The 27,302-nt window shown below is 37.1% G+C and overlaps 3 protein-coding genes across 5 annotated transcripts; 1 reads left to right on the top strand and 2 right to left on the bottom strand.

The window, feature by feature from the left end:
* Positions 1-629: 629 nt before the first annotated feature.
* On the bottom strand, positions 630-14,906 carry sez6l2 (seizure related 6 homolog (mouse)-like 2). The gene is made up of 19 exons (XM_041999779.1): positions 14,795-14,906; positions 13,972-14,052; positions 13,613-13,741; positions 13,300-13,515; positions 10,456-10,589; positions 9,931-10,123; positions 9,552-9,737; positions 9,237-9,420; positions 7,992-8,155; positions 7,400-7,594; positions 6,073-6,211; positions 4,837-5,033; positions 4,506-4,700; positions 3,149-3,343; positions 2,847-3,038; positions 2,655-2,693; positions 2,312-2,429; positions 2,090-2,201; positions 630-1,942 (listed from the first exon to the last, which is right to left on the bottom strand). Exons 2-19 carry the CDS (start codon positions 14,027-14,029, stop codon positions 1,913-1,915), a joined length of 2,676 nt encoding a protein of 891 aa, XP_041855713.1. The 5' UTR covers positions 14,030-14,052; positions 14,795-14,906; the 3' UTR covers positions 630-1,912.
* A 99-nt stretch (positions 14,907-15,005) lies between these two features.
* asphd1 (aspartate beta-hydroxylase domain containing 1) lies at positions 15,006-21,881 on the top strand. Of its 3 annotated transcripts, none has more exons than XM_041999819.1 (6): positions 15,006-15,085; positions 16,178-16,649; positions 16,880-17,086; positions 17,503-17,710; positions 20,593-20,706; positions 21,001-21,881. In XM_041999819.1, the coding sequence occupies exons 2-6, from the start codon at positions 16,197-16,199 to the stop codon at positions 21,108-21,110; spliced, it is 1,092 nt and encodes a 363-aa protein (XP_041855753.1). In that variant the 5' UTR covers positions 15,006-15,085; positions 16,178-16,196; the 3' UTR covers positions 21,111-21,881. The 3 variants fall into 3 exon arrangements, with proteins under 3 accessions (XP_041855753.1, XP_041855770.1, XP_041855760.1); XM_041999836.1 differs by having other exon boundaries at positions 15,027-15,107; XM_041999826.1 differs by having other exon boundaries at positions 15,063-15,123.
* A 2,872-nt stretch (positions 21,882-24,753) lies between these two features.
* On the bottom strand, positions 24,754-26,826 carry cabp5b (calcium binding protein 5b). The gene is made up of 6 exons (XM_042012510.1): positions 26,776-26,826; positions 26,307-26,337; positions 26,053-26,196; positions 25,530-25,639; positions 25,202-25,349; positions 24,754-24,782 (listed from the first exon to the last, which is right to left on the bottom strand). Exons 1-6 carry the CDS (start codon positions 26,824-26,826, stop codon positions 24,754-24,756), a joined length of 513 nt encoding a protein of 170 aa, XP_041868444.1.
* Between the last annotated feature and the right edge of the window lie 476 nt (positions 26,827-27,302).

The following is a 27,302-nucleotide window of genomic DNA, read 5'->3' on the forward strand; positions in this document are numbered from 1 at the left end:
TTGACTGCAGATTAAAAAACAAACAAACAAACAGAAAAACAAATAACAGTGATGTGTGTTTTTATGTTTGGCTTTTCTGTTTCCTAAAATAATCTATAAAGTATTTACTGCACTCCAGTGGTTAAAATAAAGAAATACAGCATCACCAGATATTTAATTTATTCTTCACTCCAAATTGTGATGATTTTCACCATACAGAATAACTTATGATTAACTGCTGAAATGCCTAAGTGAGTGGGTTTAATAAGGATTTTAACAGTTTGGGAGCAAATTCTAGTCCAATAAACACGATGAATAAATCATTATAACTACAAGTTGTTACAGGGGGAAAAAACGCATCAGTACCACAACAGTTTAAAAAATATAGCTATAAAATCTATTTTTTTTTTTTTTACTATTTATTCATTATTTATTTTGATGAATACATTCAAAATGAACCCCCCCCCCCCCCCCCCCCCCCCCCAAAAAAAAGGGGTCCTTTGCATTATTTTCCTATTGTGATAATCTCTCCATTGGGTAAGCTAACTATTTATTTATTTGAGTTTATTTATTTATTCATATTTTGTATCTGATATTATAGGCATGATTTGCATTATTTGTAAAATAAAGCACAATTCCACAAACTTAACAACATTTAACAGAGACTTTATTTTAAATTCAGCAAATGATTTGCTGGCTTCAAAAAGGTTTGTAAAGCAAATAAATGCTACTGATGGGAAGAGAAGAATTAGGCCTACAAAGCAATAGTCTCCGAGATCCTTCATTTGGCACAGTGAATGATACCACATTCACTGTTCAAACAATCATTTATAAATAAATACATAATGCATCACAGCAAGCAGCCAGATTTGAAATTTTTCATCAACATAGTGCATACAACATCAAATTTATTAACAATGACAACTGTCAGTAACTATAATGATAACGGATAGATTGAGCATAAGCAATATAATTTACAATCAATGCATGCTCGAAGCGTAATGACATTCATGTCCTCACCTTTTCTTATACAGTGTGTGGTGTGACATTAGTGATGGTGATGACTGCAGAAACAGCAAAGAATAAAATAAACACTGCTTTTGTAAACACTAGTTCAACATCAGATGAAACATTTAGGGACATTAAATAATTTAACATATTTTGGCACTGAATTTTCATTATATGTATATAATGAAAAGATACAACCTCCCGCCACCATGTATAAGTGTACATATATTTGAGGCCAATATACATATATTTATATATAATTAGGAATATATATATCAACCTCAGCCAATATTAAGTCAGATATTTACATTCAATTTGTGTAAATGTGTTGCACACTGTGAGAAAAAGTAAAAGAGAAGAAAATGTCGGCTGGTTTCAAAATGTTTTCTCATGACTGAAATAAAGCATTCTTCTTCTATACCATGACACTTTGCAAAACATACCAAGAGCCACTTCAGAAATTAAAGCGAAACATTCACCATGTACTATATATAGTAATGGCTGTAACTTTTGATTGTTACAAATAAAGTATTGCCATGCTTTCTAATGTTTTGGCCTCGTAATGACATGAAATAAATAAATCAGTTTCCCTTCAGACATTTTATGTCACCTGTTCTTCCCTCATACTAATTTTTTTCTCTTTGATGTCAATTTCTTACCCTTCATAAGGCACCAGTCCTGATGATACAGTAAGTTGGACCATTAAGTAGGACTCACATTTGGCACATCACTATATCAGTGCAATAAATCCAAATAAAACACTTCCACAACTATAAACCAGATCTAAAGAGATGGTAAAACTCAAACAAAATAAAAAAAAAAGAACGATAAATGGGGAGTGAGGCCGTTTTGTACAAAATAATTGGTTTTCCTCAAGAACTGAATCTTTCTGTGGTTTTCAACTCTCACCCAGACATTGTCTTCTTTAAATGGACACTTCATACTCCCGTGTATCCTGTGATCACAGCATAAAACAAAGGAACATGTTTATTCTCTGAAATGACAGCAATCAGTTAAAACAAATAAGAAATAAAAAAAAGAAACAAAGATTTTAACTAACACAAAGTAGAGTAAACAATTAAAATAATATCCTCATACTCACCCCTGCTTCATAAAGGGGGTTGTTGAAATCAGATTCGACTGTGATGGGACTGTAGGAGTGTGTGTGAGAAAGAGACTTCCAGAAGAGAGGCTTCCATTCTAGTCTGCAAATGCTGTGGTAATAAAAGCATAACCACTTAAAGGAATTTTACAGGGTAAATAACGGAAAAAGCAGTGCTTAATCCTTTATACTGAAGAAGAATGGTCCAAATTAAACACTTACTTTGTATAGTACATGTAAATTCCTCCAATCAGAAGAATGACCAGGATGATTGGCAGAATTATTGCCAAAGCGATATTCTCACTCAGGATCTGGTGGGATGGCTCAAAAGACTCGGACACTGTAAAATAACAATAAAGCTTTCATCAGTTGAGAACAGTTATTGTCAACAATACACGATATGCAACTTTATAATTATGGAAGTGTCTTTTAAGAGCATTAAAGGTACTACAAGTAAAGCCAAAGCGAGGCTGAATTGATTTAAATCATGTGATAGCTTTTAAAAACAAATCTATATTGTTTTATGAGCTTTAAAAAAAAACGGAAAGGAAAGGAAAAAAAATACCTTCTGATTTGTGATCATCCAAAAGCTCTTCATATGCCACTGTGTGAAATGAAATGACAAACATTATTAAAATCTTCAGTGCCTTACAGTTAGATTTTTATTCAAACACAATATATATTGCAGCTGTGACAGTTGTGACACTGCTTGGGGGCAGTATCTAAAAAATACGCTGATAAGAACGATGACCTTTACCTTTGCAAAAGGGGGGTGGGCTGTTCCACTGAGAAGGATGGCCGGGAACACACTTGATGATGACCTCTCCGATAAGTTCATAGCCCTCATAGCAGAAGAAGCGCAGACTTTCTCCGGCCTGGTAGCTGTGCTTGTACAATGTTTGGTAGCCATTGTCAGGGACCCCAGGGTTTGGGCATGGGTCATATTTTACTGTTCAAAACAAACAAAAACATTGTCACAAACTTGCAGTTAAATGTGAAAGAGCAGAATCAAGTGTCATAAACATGTAGAGCCAGCTGATGGCAGGAAAAGGGCCTTACAGACACACTTGGGGCTACGTTCACTCCATTTGGGAGTACCGGTATCTCGTCCATGGCAGGAGATTTGACTAGGACCCTCCAGCTGATAACCCTGGTTACAAGAGAAACGCACAACTGTGCCAACCGCAAAACCTGTTTCAGGGCGTACAGAGCGCGCTCCGTTCACAACCTCTCCTGGATCAGGACACTGCTGGACTGTGGGGCAAAGTAGGACACAGGAAGATATATGAAGAACACAGACGTGGATGGTCATTGAGTGCACTGTTAAAACATCAATATGAGATTCTCTCTGCATTATTATGTTGATGCTAATAGCATTATTATTATTATTCTTTTTACTTTTTATTTAACCTCTTTCAGACAGTAGACCAGCCCAGACTTGCTAAATGTAGTTTTTAAATAAAGGCAATAACAACCTTATTCAAACACTTCTAAATTTAACTAATTCATTTGATTAGTAACTCACTAATGTGCAACAGACTCCACTAAATGCCTTCGAGCTAGTCAAGAAATACTTTATATTCTGTAAACAGTGCAGTTTATACTTTGCATCTGGAATTAATGGAAAACTTGTATGTTTAATCCTGGGAACTATCATCCTTTTAGTAAGAATCTGAATGATAAATGGAGGTTAAAAAAAAGCTTAATATTAGTCCAATATTGAGCACAAAAATCCTAATAAGAAACTGTGATACTAGTGTAATATAATCCAAGCTCAGACAAGCTTTATGTTGTCGGTGCAGCAAAATCCTCTGTCCAAGACAAATTTCATCCAAGGGTGACTAATAATGATACTTTGACCTTGACTGTCATTACTGTTAGAGTCAACCAGGATCCTGCAGGAGTTGCTGTAGCAAGAGTGAAAACTGGCAAGATGACTTGAACATGCTACAAACAAGCTATAAACGGATTAAAACACTCTTTTCTGTATAAGTGCAAAAGGAAATATTTAACTATTCGATCATTCTCTGTTCCCACTTTATCCTGTCTGGGAATTTGGGGGGTTGGAGCCTAAAAAATGTGACATTGGGGCAGAAGCAGGGTAGATCCTGGACAGGTTACCAGCCTGCCACAGGGTCATTGAATGTAACATGCATCTTTGAACTGTAGGAAAAATGTGCAACCTACAAATTACGGCAGGGTAACATAAATAAACATATTCTCCCGCTTTGAAGTGGACAACTTTGGATAAGATTGCATCTGTTTCATGGTAGCAACGTTTTTCTTCAATATTTGTCTGAAGCTAAACATTTTTTGGTCAGTTTTAACCTATTAGTCTCAAGAATTAACAGTGCCCAAGTTTAAAAATACAGACTTTCCTTTAAGTTTTCAAACTGTGTCAGACAGTGTGGCTCACCTTTAACACAAGTAGGTGGACTGCTGCTCCAGGACAGGTCCCACTGGCAGGTGATGATGTCTGATCCGCTGATGTCATATCCCGGTTGGCATTGATAGGTCAGGACACTGCCTCTCACAGGAGAGGAGTGAGATGAACTAATCCAACCAAACTCAATTTGAGGGAGGGTGGGGCAGGTGTCATTAGGCTCCACCTCTGTAGAACGGAAAGAAAGCGACTCAGTAACAGCCATTAAACAGCTCTACTTCAGATGTAGAAACACTTTTCTTTGTTTGATGAGATCTGTCTCCACCAACTCCATATTTTAAAGAGCTGATTTGAGTTCACTTGCCATGATAATGAATAAGGAATCCTTGACTCAGGATGAAACTGGAGTCATCTGGATCGCTCTGAAACTGAATGGTGACCTCTGACCCCCCGGACACAACCTGGAAACGCTCTCTGGACCCCAGGTACTGGCCGATCACATGCGACGTGAGATCACGGCCGTCAAAAACTGTCAGCACATCGGTGTGGCGGATATTTAGACTACGGAGGAAGAACAAACATAAAAAGATAAGTGATTTTCACCCTAGAGACAGACTGCTTTTTTAAGACAACCTATCTGCCCACCTGATGCATTATTTTAGTCAGTGTCCACTGGAGACAGAAGAGAAGAAAAGACAGTAGAGGCAGCAGAATATGGAACTCTACAAGATTCTATCTCGTCTTCTCTGCCACTGACAGATTTGCAGATTCAATCAGAAAAACTGTAGAATTGTAGATGCATGTGTGTATTAGGTTGTCATGTTCAGATTTGCTCCCATATGTTACCAATAAACAATATCACTTGATGCATGCACAGCTTATCTATCATCTCTGTACCCCCTGTCTTGATGTGGCATTTTCAGCACTCTTATATTTTATAAAACAATAGGATGTGCACTGAAAATAAGAAGCAGCTAGATATGTACGGCTCTGTGGTAATAGTCTTGAAATAATAATAAATTTCCAAAACATCTTTTTTTTATAATGACTTGTCTTATTGGGAGGTTAGTTAAGAACGATTTGACTTTTTTAGCTTGATTATTTATGGTTATGCATGCAAATTCTTATTAGAACAATACGAATGCAGTAATTCTGTGGTTTAGAGGGCATGTCATGCATCTTCAGAAGTTTCTTTCCATCACACTGTTGAAAAAAGATTAGTCTGATGAGTGTGGCCTCACATTTTCATATTTTTTTCCTCGTTGACTGCAAACATTTGGTATACAGGATGATGGATTTCATAGTATGATGAGATTATTGCACACAATGAATAATGAGAAGCTAATCTTCGTGCTGAAAGCATACTGATACTCCAGTTAAAAGATTTAAGACACCTTTTTGCATTTATTTGGCTGTAGCATCTTGAAACTGTTTTGAATGAAATGTACTAATAAAAATGACCAAAATAGAAATAATAATAATAATAATAATAGAAATCCAACCCACTACCTGGTAAATTACATTTTACCTACGTTTTACATAATCTCTCAGAGAAACAAATAAACTGCACATAAATCATCCCTTCATTACAAGTACTTACATCTGGACATCCAGTTCATTGCGCTTCTCCTCATTACCATGGATCTGCCATACACAATCTAGTCCCTTTGAGTAGCTCTGTGGCCAATCAGGCGACAGGATAGTTCCCGAGGGCTCAGTCAGCTCCCCTCCACACAGAGCTTGCAGAGCAGAGGAGAGAAAATGATGTGAGGATGCGCACTGGGACACGTTAGATGAGGAAATTATGGGTGACAAAATAATTAGAGAAACAAAGAAAACAGATGGACGGAAAAAAAAATAATAAGAGATGATTACAGAACGAACTCAAAATGTAAGCAACAGCTTACTTTTCTGCAAGCAACTCTTAGCTCATTTGACATCTGTCAGTTAATAAATTGCTGACCAAGAGTAACTGAAATCATACTAATTCACAATTATTTCATAAAATAGAAAATTTGGAAATCACCAGCTCTTCTCTAAATCAAACCTAGAAATTAATAGCTGAAAATTCAATTTGGTGATCTATTTTCGGACAATTACTGACCTGATGACTGAATATATTACATTTAAATCAAAGTTTGTCAAACATATTTCATTGACAACAGGGATATAAGCCCAACAAGTAGCTTAGAAACAGCTGGGCTGTGAGAGCAACTATATTTAGGAGAGATCAATAAAATATTACCAGTCACAGATGCAAGTTCTCACAAGCACCAGTAGATCTATCATTTTGAGAGCAGTACAGATTTTTCCACTTTGAGGCAGAAAGCCTGCCTGCATACACGGATGCTCAAGCACTGAATCCACACACATCCCAGCCTCCCTAAATCACTACAGATAAGAGCCGCTTCTCCATTTCTGCAAGCAAAAATACAACACAGCATATGGCTTTCAGTGCCAATCTGTCACGTTAATGCTTGGTGGAAACTGTACCACCTGTGTTTGCATGCATATCCTGACCCTGTGCAAAGCCAGTTTTATTATCAGTCACAGTCTCTTACTGCTCTCAGTTCTCACAGCATGCCAGCAGATCAGCAGATGACACAGCCAATGTGGCTACAGCATCTTGAAGCTTCACATTCGCATCTCAGCTAAATTTATTTTGAATATTCATTAACAGAAACACTTTCCTTTTATGCAACACACTTGTAAGAACCATGTGCTATATAAATATGAAGTAGTTACAGATTTAGCTGGACTTAAACCAAGAAACGAAACCCAGAAAAAAAAATACAAAAACTAAGAAAATTTATTGATCTGAAAAAGAAAAATGAAGAAACATTCATATTTCATAAACACAGATTCATATTAAAGATTTTTTTTTTACTGTATTTGAAATGCAACCAAAGATCCATCTGAAAGCTCACCTTTGCACACCGGCTCACTGTCGTTCCAGTGGGGGTTACTGGGATCGACGCACTCGATAGTTGCTGAGCCCTGCTCCATGACAAAGCCTGGAGAACAGGTGAAGGTAACAGTGGTGCCCAGCTGATATGTGATGTCGCTGCTGCTGAAATTCCCATGAGGCATGTAGGGTTCCCAGCAATGCTCATCATCAAAAGCTTTAAACGCACAGAAAGAAGTGAAAGAATTAAGTGACCTCATAAACTCTTATCCTTTGTAGATATTCTGTTTGATAAACTATGTTTATTTAGAATTTATTACAATGAGAAAGAAGTAGACTTTTCATTTACAATGACCCAGAATCTCCCTCTTGGATATAAAAACTTCAATGTGAAACACTAAAACCCTTAGCTGAGAGCAGCACAGTCTAATTTCTGTAATGAATCATAACTAGTTTTTTTCTCAGGCAGAAAGCTGACCCAGGTACTGTCTTGTACACAATAATGAGGTTAGATGGATGAGCAGCTCTGCTGCTGCCGTTTTATTTTGCTGAATGTGAAAAAGACCTCAAGTGAGAAAAAGGATGCAGACAAGTGTCTGAAGACTCCAGCTTACCCTCATATCGCAACGCCAGCAGCAGAGGAATGGAGGAAGAATCAGCTGTGAGCTCCAGGTACAATGTGGAGCTCTCACTCAGCAGCCCACGTTCTGGGACATCGTCTAAATCTGAGTCAAAGAGCGGCGAGGACAGGGAACTGTTTCCACTTCGCACAATTAACCTGAAAAGGCAAAACCATAAAGATACGTCATGGTAACCTTGAAAAGAAAAAAAAAGTCTGAATAGGGAATGGTTGTGGAAAGCAGATGGGAAGCAGTTATTATCAATTCATCTGGGAAAACATGTGGGCCTGAGGTGTGGAATAAAACCTTTTAGTTATGTTTAAGTATTAAGCTGCTATTATCTGGCACCAATGTCTAATCAAGAGAAAAAGGTTGATAGTCTAATGAGCCTATTGGAGAGAAGTTTTAATATTAACAGTAATATTGTAGCCAGGGTTTTCAGAGGAAAAACACCAAGTGGAATAAAGGGAGAAAATAATCATTTGTAAACAATAAAAGTCTTTATTGTAAAACTTTTTTTGTGAATCTGCTAGTTTCATCCAAAGGGAATTTTGTAATAAAGTAGTTTGACAATCTGAACAATAAGTGATGGTAGGAGGTAAGATTCCACTCTAATTCTACAATGCCTGAATATCTGCAAAAGAAGCAAATGTTTTTGGACATATTACAAAACTAAATATCATTCAAATGCTGCTACAAAATGGAAAAAAAAAAACTCCACTCCGGAAATGTATGCTGTCCTTAAAGGTCTTAAAAATTTACGTACAGTGGTAAATTTGCAAACTGGACGTAGCTGAACACCCGCCTATTTTCAAGTGTACCACAGAAGTTAAACTCAAACAGAAGGACAAAGCACAGTATCCTCTTTTAAAATGAACATATATGCCCGGGTGCTGTGCTCCCATCAATGTCATATGTTCTGGAGCTGATGAATAGCTGCTTCTACTACTGAAGAGTAATTAAAGAAAAAATGAAAAGCTGGTTATTTGTGATTTATTGACCAGTGGAAAAGTGGCTCAAGAGAAAGTTTAACAGCCACTATGACTGCAGAAGTCATGCCAGACCTCTGAAGTCAGTGTGTTTTTCCCCCTTTTTGTACAATAGTGGAGCATTAGGGACCGCAATGAGGAGGACCTGAACTGTCTGCAGATAAATCGTTTTACATGTGAAAACATACTAAATAAAAGGTTCAGGTATGCAGATTATCCTGTGACATGCAAACATAAAACACAAACTTACTTATCATCATCTTCATCCAGTGCAATCCTCTCAAAGTGTAAGTGGAGTCTGTGTCCCTCTTTGGCTTCTATTAACCAGTGGCAGCTCAGATTATTTCCATTACTGTGGTTGCTGACAGATGGAGGGGGTGGTGACAGGATCCTTCCCACAGTGGCATTACGGATCCACCCTCCACAAGACACAACTGAAACAAACAAAAAAGAGTATTAAAAAAATCCAGCCCATTATTTTCCATGGTCTGCCACTTTAACACTGCTATTATTACAGACTAAATGGTATTGATGCATTTAATACAAATCTAAATAATCTACGAACCAACACACTGAGGCACAGGAGTGCTCCAGCGTGGCTGAGTTGTGTTGACACATGTTGCCACCTCATGACCTCGAATCTGGAAACCAGGATCACAGTGGAAGTGTGCTTGCCCTCCAGGATGAATGTCCGTCACTGTCACTCCGCCACCTTCAGGCGACTTGGGGAATGGGCAGGACAGCAGAAAGGCTGGGGATGAGGGTAGAGGGAGATAGGAAGTTTAGATAAAAGATCAAATTAAATACTTTTTAAACGGATGCATTTCTCCTCACTGAATTTAATCAACAAGTTAAAGCTTTGTTTTTGACCAACTGTAAAGATTTGGGCCAAAGGTGTGAGTAAAAACGCTATCTAAGGTGTCACACAGGTAGAGTTAACCCACCTTGATAGTGGAGGCTGAACGTGCCATGATTGGACTGTCGGAGACTGCGATAATAAATGTAGACCTGATTGGTGGTGCTGCGGATCACCTGACCCTCTTTCATCAGGGTCTCATTGGCTAACAGCTCTGGTGTTGAACCTCCATGACCCATTACCATCAGAGACTCTTCCTTTGAGAGATTAGTCTTCCTCACCTTGAGGTTAAAAAAAAGAGAATGAACATGGTCTATCTATAATAAATAAACTCGCCTGGTAATTCAGTGACTCATGAAAAAACATCCATCTGACACTGATTTATAGCCTGAGCTGAATCACTGTGTTGTGTTACAGTCCTTTGCAGACACAGCACACTTAAGCTGAACATAAACAGAAAGTGTGGATGAAAAGGTCTTGATTTAATCATAAATACACATTATATCTCACCATCTTCTATCACAAACAAAATCAAACAACATCGAAGTATTCTACAGTGAAAAAAACTTATATCTGAAAATATTTATGTTTACTTATTCATAATTCATATTACCTGAATTTCCACACCATAACCTGGATACACAGTAATGCTGTAGGTGCACTCCAGAGGGGAAAACGAAGATGATGATGCTGGATCTGGTGACTCAACAACATCCTCCATTGCTGACAGAGTGGCATTGCATTGTACTGTTAAAACAGGAAAATGATAGCAGAAATAAAAATGTGTGCATGTGTACATGATTGTTTTTAAAGCAAAGGAAAGTTCTTTGCTTGAGGGCATCTTGGCAGAACTATAATTAAAAGAGATAATCTGTTTTTTTTTCTTTTTCTTCTTTTTGTTAACTAATATTTCCACAACTAGGGTTGTTGGGCACACTGCTACCATGTACAGTATGTAGCCCGCAGGGAACTTGCATATATGCATGTTGAAGTGGACACATGGTTCATTCTTGTTACACAGGAAAATACAAGAGGGTTAGGAAGAGTACAGAATGAAATAAAATATAAAGAATTAACATAATTAATTTCTCTTAAAAAATTCCAAGACTAAATAGCACAGAAAGAACCAGACGGGTCACAATAATACTGCATTCCAGTAACCTGCTTTATGGATAAGAATTAGACAGCAAACATACGGTAAAACTCAAAAGTATTAAAACACATACTCATTTAAATTTAATGGGTAGGTGTGTCCAAACTTTTGGCTGGTACTGTATGAGAGGAATTAAGATGTGTCCCAACATCTTTTATCAAACTGTGTCAAAGAATCTCTTCTTTAGATTCTCATCATAATCTACAGTGATAAGGCTCAACAAATAATTTTAATGCAGGCAGAAGTCTGCAGATTTTTTTTAAAGTTACTGGGTGGTTGAGAATAAGTTTTGCCATTGTTGAAAAATAAAATATAGAATTTTAGTTAAAATGAGTTCTCTTATTTGCAGAAACCCCCCAAACAAAAGTTCCTCATACCTTACGGTATAAGTATTTTACAAAATTATATAATATATAATCATAATGTTATGATATCAGTAAACAGGCTGTATTGACTCATAAAGCACAGAAAGGAAATGTTGGGAACATGTTTTTATTCACTACTCAGAGCTGAAATATTGAAACAAGAAGTGCTGATATTACTCTAAGTAAGATTAAAACCTATAAGATAACATTAAACTAACAAAAATGGTAATATGAAGTTTTTACTCCTGTTAAAAAAAATCAAGAAAAATCCTTGTGGATTAATTAGCATCAGTCAGCGCCACTTCAGCAGTTTCTCCCTGTTTCCAGTTTTATTCTAGATGCCAAAATATTAATAAACTGCTTGTTGCAGTTATGTTACCATAGCTTAAAGTCATAATTGTGTCTTGGCAAGAAGGCAAGCAAGATAATTAAAAATAAAATAGTTCATATAGGGTCTAACTTTTAAGGTAAAACCGTGTCGCCAAAATTCCTGAACCTGTTTGAGATATTTCCTGCAGCAATAACCAGTAAAAACACAGTTACACTCCAGACAAACCAGATACCTCTCCTTCTCTCTTTCTCCCTCTCTATCACACACACGCACACACACACACACACATGCCTCACAGATCATTTGTCTTGCATGACATTTCTCTTCCTGCAACTGGTGTAAGTAAATCAGCTGACACCCCTCCTGTCCAGCACAAATCACATTTACTTGATTCTCATTTGTAGCTGACGCTGTAAAGCTCAAATCCTCAGTCACTGAGAGCTGCACAGGCACCTGAGCCGATGGTAATGCTGTTATGTTGTCTCACTTAAGTGTATTTCTAAAAATCATTTGTAAAGGATACTTTCCATCATCTCATATTAGTATGCTGGACATGATGCACCACATTGGCCGACTGATTTTTCAGAAGCAGGCAATGATGGTGTTACAAGTATTAACAGGATGAAATTGTTTCATTTGATCTCTTAATCTTTGTAATAAACTTTTTCTATTTGTTGCATGATAGCTAAAAGTCATACCATATATTTTGATATTATTTTCAAGACTCTTAAAGGCTTTTTTTTAATGGAACAATGTGAACAGAAAGAACACTAATGGTAAGAGTGTCATTGCAACGGATATGCTACATTAACTAAATTGCTCCTTTCCCTTTGTATATATTTTACAACTCAGTTGTTCAAAACATCACAACAATGGTCTATTGCCTGGAACTAATATGGTCTTTATTCAATGTAATAGAATAAAAAAATTAAAATTGGATTAAATCCTCATGATAGTTCACAGAATGAGCAATGCAAGCTACACAGTGCGACCCTTATCATCATCTGAGTCAATGACACAGGTGTCCATTTAAGATTTATAACTGATAAATCTAGCTGCAATCAGCACACAATTCAAGCTAAGTTAACCAGTTGGTTTTCTTGCTTTGGGTAACTGAGGAACGTTACCCAAAGCAGAGAGAAGGCAACAGGTGGTTTCACTGATGACATCAAGCAGGAAAGCTGGAGTCCACCTCATTTTCTTCCTGCAAAGATTTAAGACATGAACCATAAAATACAGAAAAGAAACATGCCTGTATGTACATAACATCAATGTCAATCAATTTACTTAATTATAAATACTAACTAAAGATTTATTAGGCCTTACTGTATAAAAATCCTTAATGAGTAATTTTACAGTCACATTTTCAAGTTTAACCTTGAATATTTTATGACACATTGATGTTACCTTGCTTGTTAAGATCCTCTTGTAATCCCCTCTTCAAAGAAAATTTAAGAAGAGAAACTTGCTGAAGTTGTGATCGGAAGAAATGCGATTCAGTGGGATTCTTTAGCTGCTGTAGGCGTCTTTAAAATCTGTGCTTCTATTTAATCAGAACCATATCCATAAATAACAGACTCACTGGAACCAGGTGGTGGAATATATTACCTGGCATGTGCATTGTGGTTATGGTGGTTGTGGTAATCAGAGTGGTGGTTGTCTCCTCTTCCATGGGCAGTGAGGACATGGGATTCCTCAAGCCCGCTTGACCAGCAGCCAAAGAGGACGTTAAAGCTGTGGTGAGAAGCCCTGGTGATATGGCTGTCGCTGTTGACTCGGTCTGCCCAAGTCCAGGCACAGCCTGTGTCGGATTGGTGGTGGTACCTGCAAAATCCAGAGACTTCCAGTCAGTGGAATTTCCAACAAGCAATAATCCACATTTTAATGTAACTGCCTTCCTTAAAGGGCCGAGTTAGTGTACCTGTATCTGCAGAAGCCTGTCCTAAGTATTCCTTACTCTGCAGGGCAGCATGGATTAAGTCACCCAGGGGATATGAGTCTGGGGATGGTGTCGGTGGTGTATCAGGCTCAGGAGTCATAAAGCTCATACCTGAAATAGTCATGACTAATTAAGGTTTCTTTTATGTGCAGGAAGCTGAAAACAGGCTGGTCAAGGACAGCGCAGCAAGCAAAAAGCACAGAAGCTACACTTCAAAATGTGTTATTGCAGTATTGTAGTAATATTGTACTGCTTGAATAATACCACATTTGTTGTTGTGGTAGCACAATAACTGTGCATGCAGAAAACACACACAAATGCACAAGGTGAAAGAAAATTACCTGAAACTACGTGGATCATGCTGACAGACAGCATCACAGCAAGGTGTGCAAACCCCATGGTTTTGGATTAAACTGAAGGACCTGAGAAGGTTAAAGTGAGCAGAGCAGTTAGCAAATGTTATGTGGTCGTGTAAACACACAATCACAACAAATTTTATTCTACAACAACGCTAATCAATAGCTTTTAATGAATGCAAAATGCACGGGAATGCAGGAATGGTAATGGATAGATTAGTCACGGCAAATGCTGCCGCGGTTAAGGCTGACTATATTTACATCACACGGCCCACAATGACTCCAATCAGATCATCTCGACGTGATACTGTAAACAGATCCGCTCTGTCAATTTAGATAATATAGGTTTGTTTGATTTAATTTAAAAGCACATATGATTAAATGTGGGTTTGGTATAATAAAAAAGATCGGGTGGTCCCTAAACATCAGAGACGGGAGACTTTAAGGTGAAACATTCAGATTTCCTCCGCTGCATTTTCCCACCAAAATCTGCAACAACGTGCAGAAAATGCGCTATTCCAAAATTCAGCACAGGAGCCTAAACGGTCTCCGCAGGTAGGACTCCAAACCTCATTCTTTTTCCAGTCTGTTTATGGTAACGTGTCTAAAAGCACCTCTGCTCTTATTCGAGGCGTTTCCTCGGTGAAAATGACAACCTGGTGTGTGACAAAATGATGGGGCTATACAAGGCAGCATCACTCGCACCTCCCCCGGCCCTCTTTGTGCGGAGGACGATTCTTGACATCCATCATCACCGCTGTTAGACCGACAATCGTCTCAGCAACAATGAAAACTACCAGCTGCTTACCTGCTCTCCAGACTGCGTGCACTGTCTTTATCTTGGCGGGTATCCTGTTACTTTGGGCCGAAAACACGGCGGGGTTTGTGCTGGTGAGGTGCCCCTAGCTGTGGTTACCGTGTGGTTGACGCATTCGGCTATGATGTGAGGGCATTTGTGTTGAGGCGGCAGGTGCGCCCTAGCGGTCGGACGCTGTAACTGCAGCGGCAGATCTCCACATCTCGTCTGTAAGCGCTGGAGGAGCTTTCCACCACCACGGTGCTGAAGTGCGTCCGACTCAGCGCGTCACAGTGTATCAAGGTATTCTGACAATAGACGCGAGGTGCGGCATGCAGTGGGTAAATGTATTTGTTTATTCAAAGGCCTGCATGTGCCATAATATGCATGGCAAACATTCTATGTCAGGGTTCCCTGGAATGGTGGATGTTTGAGCTAACATGGGCAGTAAACATGAGCCAGCTGAGCTGCCTGGTGCAGAGCAAAAACAAAATGAATGCTGAAGCTGCTGCAAGAAGACCGTCCACAATTCGTCAATCACTCAAAAGGCTTGTCCAATGGTGTTTTCAGTGGACAGCGTCATCCATGTTAAGGCAACCACAAACACATCTGCTGAAATAAGCCTATTAGGGAGTAGCACCCCCCCATCCAAAAACAGGCAAGCATGCATGCACATGAACAGGCACGCACATGAATGCTCGTGCACTCATGGCTTCTGTTTTTGTGTAACAATAGAAAACAAAATAATATCAACTATAAAATAAAGTAATTATAACACTATATGTAGGTAGGTTCAAAAGTCATTTTAGCACCTATATTTCAGTGTAAAGTGATAAGAAACACTACAGTGGCTTTGTGGATGTAAAAAACTGTCAGTATAAACCTTGCAGAAAACAAACTGAATTCAGTGCTTTAAAAGACAGAGACAGAAATGAAAAGTTAGACAGCAGATATAAAAACTACCTGTAACTGTCAGCTTATCAGCTGTTGTGAAATTTTATATACATCCATTACTAGTTTTGCTTAAAGAACAAGGGATCAGCATATATATGACACCATGACACAGAAAGGCAACTCAGTTAAAGGGTCAGTGGCTCTGTGCTGGATAAGCATCCTTTACTGAATGTGCTATTAATTTCCTCCCAAGTGCATGATGGGAAAGTCCTTGGATCACACTGACTCTGAGAAAGATTACAGAAAAGGAAATAAAGTAATGACTTTCCTGTTTAGAATAAGGACAGTCCATCAATAGCTTTTAGCTGTTATATGTCCCTGTGCAGTCGGAAAGATGTTGTGTATAATGATAAAATGAATTTGAATGAAGTGAAATCAGATGCATTATTTGGTTCTGTGGTCATAATCTCTCCATCTGTTTCTGTTCACATTTTTTTCCAGTGTTCCCCAAATTTATAGGATGCATTGGTCAATGAATACACTGCCTTTGCCTCAGTATGTTGAGCTGGGTGTTCATTCACTGAGTGGCCTTCTGTGGACTCTACTGCTTCTGTTTCTGTGGCACTGTTACCGGATTGGCTCCGATCTGCCAATCCCAGGCCAGTCGCATGCTGGAAAACTCAAATCAAGCTTGAGGCGGTCCATGATTTCGCGAAGGGGTAGCTGCATTGGAATGAAGTGCAGTGCACGATCCAAGATGTCCGGGAGTGATCAAATTAGCCCTTTTATTTCCATGGAAACAGTGGAGGACGAGGAACAGGGACAGGGCTACCTCACCCCAGTGCTGAGTCATGCCTTGTTCCCTGCCGAGGCATCCGCAGAAGCCAAAAAGCTGTACACAGCACTGCAAGCGTATGCGAAACGTTACAGTTGGGTGGGCATGGGTCGGATTCATAAAGGCCTCCGTGAGCAGGTAAGTGTATTCTAACTGAGCATCAGCTGAGGTTTACTATTGGCAGTTAATCGTGTGTGTACAAGTTTTTCAAAAAGGTTTTACACTGAATTTCATATGAGTATAACTACTGCCTTTATGGCATTCATAATCCAGTTTGAAAACAGCCAGTATATTTGTTAAAAGATGGATAAAAGTGAAGAAAATATTGTCATTAAATAACCACTAATTTGTCATTGCTCCCACTTTAGGTCAGACTGAATGATCTCTCTGCAATACAGAAGCCTCATCTCTTCTTCTTACCAGATGTCCCAAGTGTTCCTTTTTTCCCACGTGATGCTCATCGACATGATATTGAGGTCTTGGAAGCTAACTATTTAGTAATATTGGCTGAATTGCAGGCTGTATACCAGCGGGGCATCAATTCAAAATTAGGCTGGACTTCTCTTGGACCAAAGGTACTAAACAAGACCTTCAGGGTCACAATGAGAAAATGAAGTCACACCAGTTGTTTGTATGTACGTTTGGATTTCTCAAAACGAAATATACATTAGCAGTCTGCACTTATGATTCCAAAATGATTAGGCTTAGTCTCTGCTTTAGAGATGATAACAGGTTCCAATAAACAGTGAAGTAGGACTTAACTTAGAGTAGGATAGTAAAAGACAATTAATGTCACTCAATGGATTTATTGGTGTTCTTGGATGATTGAATTAAGCCCACTTGAGCAACACAAAGAAAATATTTTTTTAATATAACTGAAATAAATTTTTCTAATTCAAGACAGATTAGAATCTTTGATAGGTGAAAAAAGTGGAATATCTGGAATATCAGAAGTATGAATCATGTAAGTCATGGTCTTTGCTTCTTTCAGGGCCAGGGAGTGTTTCCCTTGTACAGTGCAGGTGTCTGTGTGGCAGGAAACTGTCGCTCCTGTCCTTGTACCTACCGCACACTTCTTTCCCTGAGGACATTTATAAACAGCAACTCACTGGGTTCAGCAGGATTTTGGCTACTTGGGCCTGGCGCTACATTGGGGAGCTCATATGGACCTACAAACACACGCCTACGTTGTCATCTTGGTATGTGAAATACTTACCTGTGTTGTGATTTCCCTGCTTGTATTGTAGATACTTAAATATATATATATATTTTTTAGTTCATGCAAACATTGTACAAAAAGTGAGAGACAAGTATTTCATGGACAAACAAGGTGAATACAAAAAAGTGTGTTGTGTATATCCTGCAACAAGATGAATATGTCTCTACTCAGAGTCCAGATGGAAATATACAATATCCAAAAAAACAAACAAAAAAAATAAAAAAATAAAAGCAAAACAAAACAAAAAACAACAACAAACAAACCAACCCCCCCCCCCCCCAAAAAAAACCCAACCAAACAAACAAAAAACAAAACAAACAAAAAACAAACAAACAAACAAACAAACAAACATATTCTTAGTTGTCATAAGAATAATAATAATGGCAATAAATAATAAATAATAATAAATATATTGGATATCAATAAGGAAAAGAGATGGAAAGGGGCATAAAAATAAAACAAATACTTTTAAAGTAATAACAATAAAAAAAATGGCTGTGTGTGTGTGTGTGTGTGGGGGGGGGGGGGGGGGGTAAATAAAAGTAATAATAATTAAAAGTAAATAAATACACTGGAAATAAATTAATAAGAATTATTATTTCCAATATCATCACAATAACATTAAAAATAATCTTTAATTGGGTGGATGGTGAAAGGGGGCAGGATGGATGGCATCCACAGTATCCAGGGCAAGGATGACCACCCCCTACTTTTTAATGCTTTTTCACTATTCTGTTATTGAAAGAAAATGCCACAGGGCCCCGGGTCATCCCCAGACCCAGCTGGGAGAGCTCCAACCCAGAACCCACACTCCCAAACAGAACCACTCCCACCACTCTCAAACCATGAGGAGAGAGCCAGTTCATTAGGTGGATGCAATATTACCCCATTAACACACACAGGTGTAATAATAATAATAATAATAATAATAATAATAATAATAATAATAATAATAATACGATGGACTGGTGACCTGTCCAGGGTGTAACCTTCCTCTCACCTGTAATAGTAATAATAATAATAATAATAATAATAACGAAAATAAGAAGAATCATAAAAATAATAATTTGTGGAAAACTGTGGAAGTTGTGGAAGATGCATGGCAATACTGTCAGATGTTTAATTTAAGTTGAAATTAGTTGGAAATGGATAGTAAATATCATTAAAAGCTGTTATATATTTTATAAGAAGACCAGTCAAGTGACTGACGTGTATTAAATGTTTTTTATTTCTGTGTTTGAAGAATTGTTTTCTTGGTGATAACTAAAGAAATGAGAACTGGATTCATATAGATATCAATAACCATTCATGGGTCAGTCATAGATTTAACCTTCCTTCCAACCTCAATCAAGAAAGCTGATAGAAAACTGCTGTAAAAACATAACAATCCCCTCAACTCTGACAGCATTGGTGAAAAGCAAATACAACCACACAGTCACCACTAGCACCATGTAGATATACACCAATCTGGCATAACTCAAAAGCTGAATTTTCAGCTACACAACAAACCCGTTTACTTTCCATCATGACAACACAAAGGAATCCCTCACCTCCATCACCTGTTTGAAAATAACCAGTTCATGTAATGAACACAGTAGTCCAGAAGTTTTGGTTGGATAGAGGACAGTTCCTTAACCAACAACTAAAATACATAATAACATTAAAAAATAGGCAGAAACAATTCACTTTGGCTTTCCTCCTTCTTATTGAAAACATACCAAAAATAACTAATTTTAGAAAAATAATAACTAAAACTCGGACATCACAATACCATAAATTCTTCTACTTCTGGACAGATATTTGCAAAATAATTTTTCTGTTTAGAGCAACACAAATTTACAACTTATACAATAAAAAATATTCATAGGACTCGCATCACTCAGATAAGAATGTTCCAAATGTGTTATGCAGACCTGTTCACAATGCATCTCAGGTTGCACTGACAATTACTTCAACATCACTTGGACTTGCCAAGCTGTTTATTATTTCTGGTAGATAAATAACTCTTTTATTTTGAGCTGTAGAATCCCTCCTTTCGCCATCTCATCTCATATTCTATTCTTTTCTATTCTACAGCCATTTAGCAGACGCTTTTATCCAAAGCGACTTACATTTTAGAGTAAGAACAACACAAGCAAGAATTCAAACAAGATGGGACATCATAATTAAGTGGTCAGACTGCTGTGAGTCCAGTTGGACCCACGTGCTGGAATGTAGTGCTAGAGGCAGTGCATATGATATATATATTTTTTGGTCATTTTGTTTAAATACAATTATAAGATCACGATTTCATCAAACAATATCATATTAGGCAAAAGTGCATACAGCTTATTCAGTATTTGGTTGAGCCAAAGAGCTGGATAAATCTTTCTAACTCATTCTGTTGAGTAGAAGAGTTAAGCTAAGTGTGGAAATGGTTCTTAAACAACTGAGTCTTTAGCTTGCTTTTAAAAGTGGATAAGGAACTATCATCATAGCAATCAAAAACCTTCAAAATAAACATAGAACTCTACTTAAATCAACGCTCTTAAGTGCTGTTTCTATCCAAACCTTCATAAATATTTATTATATCCTCTAAATCAAGTGTGACTTTTATAAAACCCAGCAGGACTTTAGTACATGTAATAACCACTGAATCTCTAAATGGACTTCTGTTCTCAAAGTTACATAATTTGTCAGAAATGCAGGAGCAAAAGGTTGAGGTTAATTTCTCTGTTGTTAATTTTGTATTGTGACCCATCTGGCTGTAATCCTCTCAGCTTCAAATTCAGATGGAGTTGAAGCTTATGCAGTTCTTTGTGAAAGGAAAATATTTAGACATATTTCAGCAGAGGTCAACGGAAGTTACCATTACTTTAATAGGTCTGCAGACTCCTCCCTCGTGTGAGCTGGTGGTGGGAGGGGAACCTCAGTGCTGGTCAGAGGGACACTGCCTCCTGGTAGATGACTCCTTCCTGCACACTGTTTCACACAAAGGTTAGTGAGACACCTATAGCTTTGAAAAAAGGATTTTTATTGTAATTTGTGGTTTAAAGAATTCACTCTGCTCAAAAAAATCTTACTTACACTACCGTTCAAAAGTTTGGGGTCACTTTGCCATGGGATTAAATAGGGAAGTGACCCCGAACTTTTGAACGGTAGTGTAGGAATTTCAGTTTTTGAGTTTTTTAAAAACCCACTTCATGTGTTATTCCATATAAATGCATAAAAACAATTTCACTTATTTATTTATTTCTTCAGCTAAAATTGTATTTGTATCTGCTTTCAAAGGACCTCCAGAATCTGGACCCAGAGTCATTTTGATTGTGGACCTCTGGCATCCAAATGTGGCTGCCGCAGAAAGACAAGCTTTGGACTTCATGTTCACCCCCGACCTTTGAACTTGCTCCACATGACGGAAACATGCAGGGATGCCTTAACTTAGCCCTGCTTGACCTGGGTCATGCATCTCATTCCAGTCAACGAATCACTGTGTGAATAATCTGTCCCAAAGAATTACATAAGCCATTAGCCATGCATTCAAGTCGGTCCGAATGTCTGGCTAACACAAGAAATTGCCACAACAATGCAGTATGTTGCCATGAGACAGTTCTGTATGCTAAAAAAATTGCCCACCAACTTTAAATTGAAAGCCTGGGTGTGCATATTGAGCTGAGAAGGTCTTAGCTATTGTAAATACCAGCATCCTTGTGCAAATAACTTCTCCTGTCCATGCATGATAAATATACCAGTTGGCCTGAGCAGCTGATGCATGTGTTCGTATTGCATGCCTTCTGAAAGCAAAACCCACCAGAGTGCTTGTGGCAGTCTTATTTTAACATGTGAGATTACCAGTGGTTTAACCAAAAAAACTGTGACAACATGAAAATTGTATACATGTACATTTATTTTTGTTTCTGTCAAAATTAATGCCAAACATATTTTAACCTACATATACTGTGGTTTCTATTCTGTTATAAAAGTTCTCATGCGAATGCTGGAATGTTTCTATTGTGAAATCTGTTCTACAGTATTGTTTTTTTATAAGTTTACTATTATTGCTGTTTAAGTTGTGTTGTATGAATAAGTATACGTCAGAGGATTTGCAGAATTATTTGTCTGTGTATCTTTTTATTAAGTTTTTGAATCCAAGTAAATAAATAAAATACCCAGCCTGGTATTGACTTCACCTATAGATTTATTTTCAGCAAGAAGCAACAAGAAGAAAAACAAAAATGAAAAAATAACAAGACACATTAATGAATAAATGAGCTGTCAGACTCTTAAACTTGTATAGGGAAACACTGTTATCCAATATTATTTAAAACAACTTTTTAACAGGATGTCTGAAATATTAACTGTATCCTTTAGCATAAATGCAGCAGAATTATTCAAATTTTGTGCTGGAAATTCAGTCATGCTGACGATCCTATAGGACCACTTTGTGGTACCTTTTCCTCAACTGGTTGATGAGAATTAGTGTGGTGATTTTTTTCTTATCTGCCATCTGTTCATCTGAGGGTCCCATGCTGAGGATTAGAGGGTCTGATCTAATCCACCCCAGCGCGACAGATTAGGCCTGAGATTGTTGACATGTGGGTATGTTTCATGCTGCATGATTCATTTGCCTCTGTATTTTCACTGAGGCTGATTTTCAAGTGTGTGAAATGTGAGGGAAGGCAAAACATTTACTTGACACATACCCAAGCAAGAAGTCTTTCTTCTCATACCTGGATAAAATGGTCTAAATTTTTGTCCATTTTGACTCATAAAGTGTTAAAGAGACTTTTCATGCTGTCAATTTCATTGGCGGATTTTAAACAATATTATATTTTTCACTAAAAACCTAATATCAGGTGACGATCACCACATCTAGACCAAAGCATTTATTTATAAAGGACAAATAGCTATTGTTATTCTCAGTAGCTTTCATGGTGTTCTTTACATATAAATATGTTAAAAGAGCAAAGTGGATGAGAAATAAATCCATCATTACCACTGCTAATCTGTCATTTAAAAATGACATGGGATCACTCATATTTGAAGTGGGATTAATGTGCTTCGTATAAGCTTTCAATCAGTTTCAGTTTATATTTGGTGAGACGCTTTGACCTGAACCAAGAATGCATCTGGATGCACATATTTCATAAAATGACAAATGAAAAAAATCCCAGCACTGTGTACACCGAGTATCTACCTTTAACTTATACTTTATAAGTTAATGATACATTATATATATGTATATATATATATATAAACTTATAGTCTATAAGTTAATGATACACTTTCTATCTATCTATCTATCTATCTATCTATCTATCTATCTATCTATCTATCTATCTATCTATCTATCTATCTATCTATCTATCTATCTATCTATCTATCTATCTATCTATTCTTTCCTTGAGGAAAAATGTATGTTTGAAAATCTTTGTGTCAATTTTAAAAAGAATGAATATTGTTTTAAGTAAATGTACATTTACTGTATGTTGTGTAGCTTAACATTACATATGGGTGTATAGAAATGTACAGATCTATCTCATTTCATTTTGTTCTCTAAACAAAGGGTACTGATCAAGCACAGAGGCTACAGGACATGGGAATGAAAGTAAAAACAAAAGATAAAATCAGAGAAAATCTTGCATTTTATTTTCAAAATCTGCAATTTGAATTTGAGACGAGGTACAGTCCAACCTAAAACACTGAGAATTAAAAATAGGGGGAAAAAAAAATTACAATTATAGTGAGAGGAATTTACATGGGGAGGAAAACAGGGATAGGAAATGAAAAAGTGGAAGAGAAGACACTGACATCATGTCCTCCAGGTGCCACTACAGGGACATATAATTTAACGCCAGATTCAAAGCTGCCTTCACATCTGTGGCAGACTCAGCTGTCACACATATCAAATTCTCAGATGATTGAAAGTTAACTTTTCATCAGATTCTCTGCAGACATTTCCATTAAAAAGCAAAAATCTGCAGCACATCATAAAAGAGCTGCTGCCACTGGCCACATTCACTGCATGCATTATGTTTGCGTTCCTCTGTTGTTCAGTATGGTTTGATTAGACTGATGGAAATCATATAATAATGCAGCGTTTTAAAAGTCCTTGATTAAAAAGTTGTTTCATACGGAAGCGTAAAGCTATCACTCAGATAATGTATTATGTTTTTACAACATGTTATTATAACATGATAAGGTCTAAATTTTTTTTTATTTGGGTGACAGCTCTACGTTTCTATAGTTTTGAGTTGTTATGAACACTTACAAGTAAAAAACACGACATCTACCATTTCTGCATAATTTATCCAAGAGAATGCAACAGTGACATGAGCTTTATGCCCAACAGACCAGTAAGAAAACCCCAGCCTCCAGTCACACATCAGCGTTCCTCTAAAACAAGCCTGATCAATATATCTCCTGTAGTACAAAAGCAATAATTAAGTTATGGAAAGGATGGCCAATTCAGCTAATTAAATCTGTGTAGGAAAAATGTCCAGGAAGGCAAACTCATATCAAACACAACATGTAAGTTAATAGTATCTTAATATCAAAGCGTTTTCAGGGTATTTTGTAGAAGTAATTTGATGAGATTTTGGTTTACTTCAGTGTGACAGTCAGTCTGTAACAGGGATAATTACTGCACTTCCAAAACACAGATCTAATACACTTGCTCCCATTATTCCAATATTCTTGGATATTCTTTTTAAAACTTTTGAAAATGAACATGAACGTGCACCAAAACTCACTGTTCAGGCACTGGAACAGATCTGTGGAAGTCAGGGTAAAATACTGAAGATTAGAAATTTTAAAATGTGATGAAGTTAAATCCCAAAACCTGGCATGAGCTGCCAATGGAATTTCACATCCACCAAGTTTTAGCAAAGTCCGTTTCTTTAAAATCAGTGAGCATCACATTATTGAGCATGATGCAGATGGAACTTCAATGACAAGAAAGTAAAATGATTCACAATAAGGAGGCCATCATCAGTAGAAAATTCTGTACATAAAGCCTCCGTTACTGTCTTCCTCCTGCTGTCCTCATGTCTTTGACATCATGTTCACAAACTCTGGGAAGACAAACAACAACATATTAAGATAAATCATTGTGGGTTTATAGTCACCAATTTTACAATTTTCAAACAGTTGCAGCTGATGTAATAATATATCTACATGCTGTAAGAGCAACCACGCTAGCAATTATTTCCTGCTTTATATATTAACAACACTTATTGACCCTCTTTGTCTTGCAGAAAAAGCTCAAGCTGAACAAACATGATTTGTGACTGACGCTTTGCAGGTCCGGCACCATGTTAGTGTAAAGTATCAAAGTAATCTTGTTTTACATAACAAAAACATTTTACAGTGTTTTTTCTGTTTATTTTAGCAGCAATCCTCTAATTAGATATCAGCCAACAGAAGGTTATGTAATGCTGTTGTTTTATTTGGGCTGCATTAATGTGTGTGTTTGTGTCTATTTGTAACTTACCCTCAAAGTCAACTTTCCCGTCGCCATTATTGTCAACTTCTCTGACCACTGCCTCAATTTCATTTTTGCTTGTGTTTTCGCCTAACAACTTTAGCATAGCATGTTTTAGCTCTTCAGACGTGATAGACCCATCGCCATCTATATCAAACTGCAGGAGAGTGGGAGAAAAAAAAATCCAAATAACTTGAGGACTTGGGTTGAATGTATTATGGGTCATTCATTTTTTTTGACAAATTTTACATTTTCATTTTAAAAGTAATTTCATATTTCGTCCACCATGTGGTGCAAAACACCACATGGACGAGGTGTTTGAGTATGTTGAGCTCACCTCTCTGAAAGCGTCTTTGAGTTCCTTCAAACCAATCATCCCTGCGGTTTCATCCAGAAGCTTGGGGGTCATTAGTTCCACAAAATCTTCAAAGTCCACCTGCCCCCCCACTACGATAAGACATAGAAAGGAGACAAAGGCATGATCTGATTAATCAAACTAGAAAAAAAAGCTATTTCTGTTGTCAGTAACTATTATATATGGATTGTTTCGATAAAACACTAACACACACACACACACACAAATATAAGCAAACAAATGTTCCAGTTATAATTACTTTAATGATTTTATTTTTATGATCAAAGATGTCAAGTTTCATTATAAATCTAAAGATTCTTTTAGTTTTAACAGCACATTCTGTCCATGAATTAAATAAATAAGAATATGTGATAGTGACATAATGATTAAATAAAGTCCTGTTCATGTAAAGTGCCGAATTATTAGGGAGAAATGCCCTTAGTGCGTTTCACAATCAGTTTAAACTAATGGTAGTTTAACTTTAAACGACTCTATGAGTACTCACAATTCATGTTGATGTTTTGGCTCAGCTCTATTAGCTCCATTTCAGTTGGCATGTAGCCCATGGTCCTCATCAGGTTCCCCAAGTCTTTACAGCTTATGTAGCCATCCTTGTCTTTATCAAACTCTACAAAAGCTTCACGTAACTCTACAAATGAGGGAAAATGAAAGCTGTCTCAGACAAAACTTAAACAAATATTAAAGGGACATTATGCAACATCTGCATAAGTGCATCTAAAAATACAGAAATAGCCTCACCTTCCATCTCATCGTGGGTAAGATTTCTAGACTGAAAAACAAGAATGATAGATACAAATTTGAATCGATAATAAATACGTTTCTGGGTAAAATATGAATATTAGTGAACACTGTAGAATGCATCCTACGCTGAAGTGATCGAATTGTATATAAATTAGCAAGTATGAAATGAATGAGGGCTTTAACAGTACAGAAAGCAAAGTGCTGCAATGCAGCCCCCTAAAGTACCATATAAATGTTTGTTTTCATGATCCTACTGCAATTCCTTTCCCACCAAACAAGCCTAACCAAAGTAACAAAAATATGATACATTTATGTACTTATAAAAACCAAGAAATAGGACACTAATGTCATGGTTTTTGGACTGAGAAAAGTCTCAGATCTAAACAAAAATTGCTAATAGTACAAAACTAACATTAAGCATTTATGCTAAATTGTACCATCAAATAATAAAACCATGCTCACTTACTTGTCTTATTTTTCCAGCTCCACGGAGAAAGATGCAAGGCTGGTGACTCATGATGACAGTCTCAGACTAGATCCTTGGCTGTCAGGACTTGTAAATTATTTTATAAAGCAATAAACAAGTTTCCTACCAGCAGACTAAATCTTTGTATGTATAAACCGAGGAGACAAGTGAACTGCCCAACCCAGAGATGAGGGATGACGTCTCATATGGATTATCTTTGCAGCTTTGGTCCGGAAAGGAAAGATAGGCTTAATACTGTCCACAATTTTAGATCGTCAACATTAATGTGGTTCTAAAAAAACATCCATTTTTAGTACGTTTAATCTGCTTTTAAAATATATGTGAAAAAGAAACACAATTTTACAGCTATAACTGATAAGAAATTTATCTTCTACTTTATAGCTGCAAATGATTTGTCACATTGATCGGCCTCAGCACACAATTTATTCGAAAAATGAACAAATGATTGCAGCACTTAGGACTTATTTTTAAAATAGAAAATACTCCATTTGCCAATTATGTAACCA

The sequence above is a fragment of the Melanotaenia boesemani genome, chromosome 2 (genome assembly GCF_017639745.1).
Source record: "Melanotaenia boesemani isolate fMelBoe1 chromosome 2, fMelBoe1.pri, whole genome shotgun sequence".
NCBI lineage: Eukaryota > Metazoa > Chordata > Actinopteri > Atheriniformes > Melanotaeniidae > Melanotaenia > Melanotaenia boesemani.

Bases quoted from the DNA above. Each gene is read 5' to 3' on its own strand.
- sez6l2 (XM_041999779.1), bottom strand. From the start codon at position 14,029: ATGGGGTTTGCACACCTTGCTGTGATGCTGTCTGTCAGCATGATCCAC. The intron at 13,742-13,971 runs GTAATTTTCTTT...TGACTATTTCAG, and splicing joins CATGATCCACGTAGTTTCAG to GTATGAGCTTTATGACTCCT. The intron at 5,034-6,072 runs GTAAGTACTTGT...CTTCCTCCGTAG, and splicing joins AATGAACTGGATGTCCAGAT to TCTAAATATCCGCCACACCG.
- asphd1 (XM_041999819.1), top strand. From the start codon at position 16,197: ATGCATTGGTCAATGAATACACTGCCTTTGCCTCAGTATGTTGAGCTG. The intron at 17,087-17,502 runs GTACTAAACAAG...TGCTTCTTTCAG, and splicing joins GGACTTCTCTTGGACCAAAG to GGCCAGGGAGTGTTTCCCTT. The intron at 20,707-21,000 runs GTTAGTGAGACA...CTGCTTTCAAAG, and splicing joins GCACACTGTTTCACACAAAG to GACCTCCAGAATCTGGACCC.
- cabp5b (XM_042012510.1), bottom strand. From the start codon at position 26,826: ATGAGTCACCAGCCTTGCATCTTTCTCCGTGGAGCTGGAAAAATAAGA. The intron at 26,197-26,306 runs GTGAGGCTATTT...CCTCATTTGTAG, and splicing joins TACCCACGATGAGATGGAAG to AGTTACGTGAAGCTTTTGTA. The intron at 25,350-25,529 runs GTGAGCTCAACA...ACTCTCCTGCAG, and splicing joins TCAAAGACGCTTTCAGAGAG to TTTGATATAGATGGCGATGG.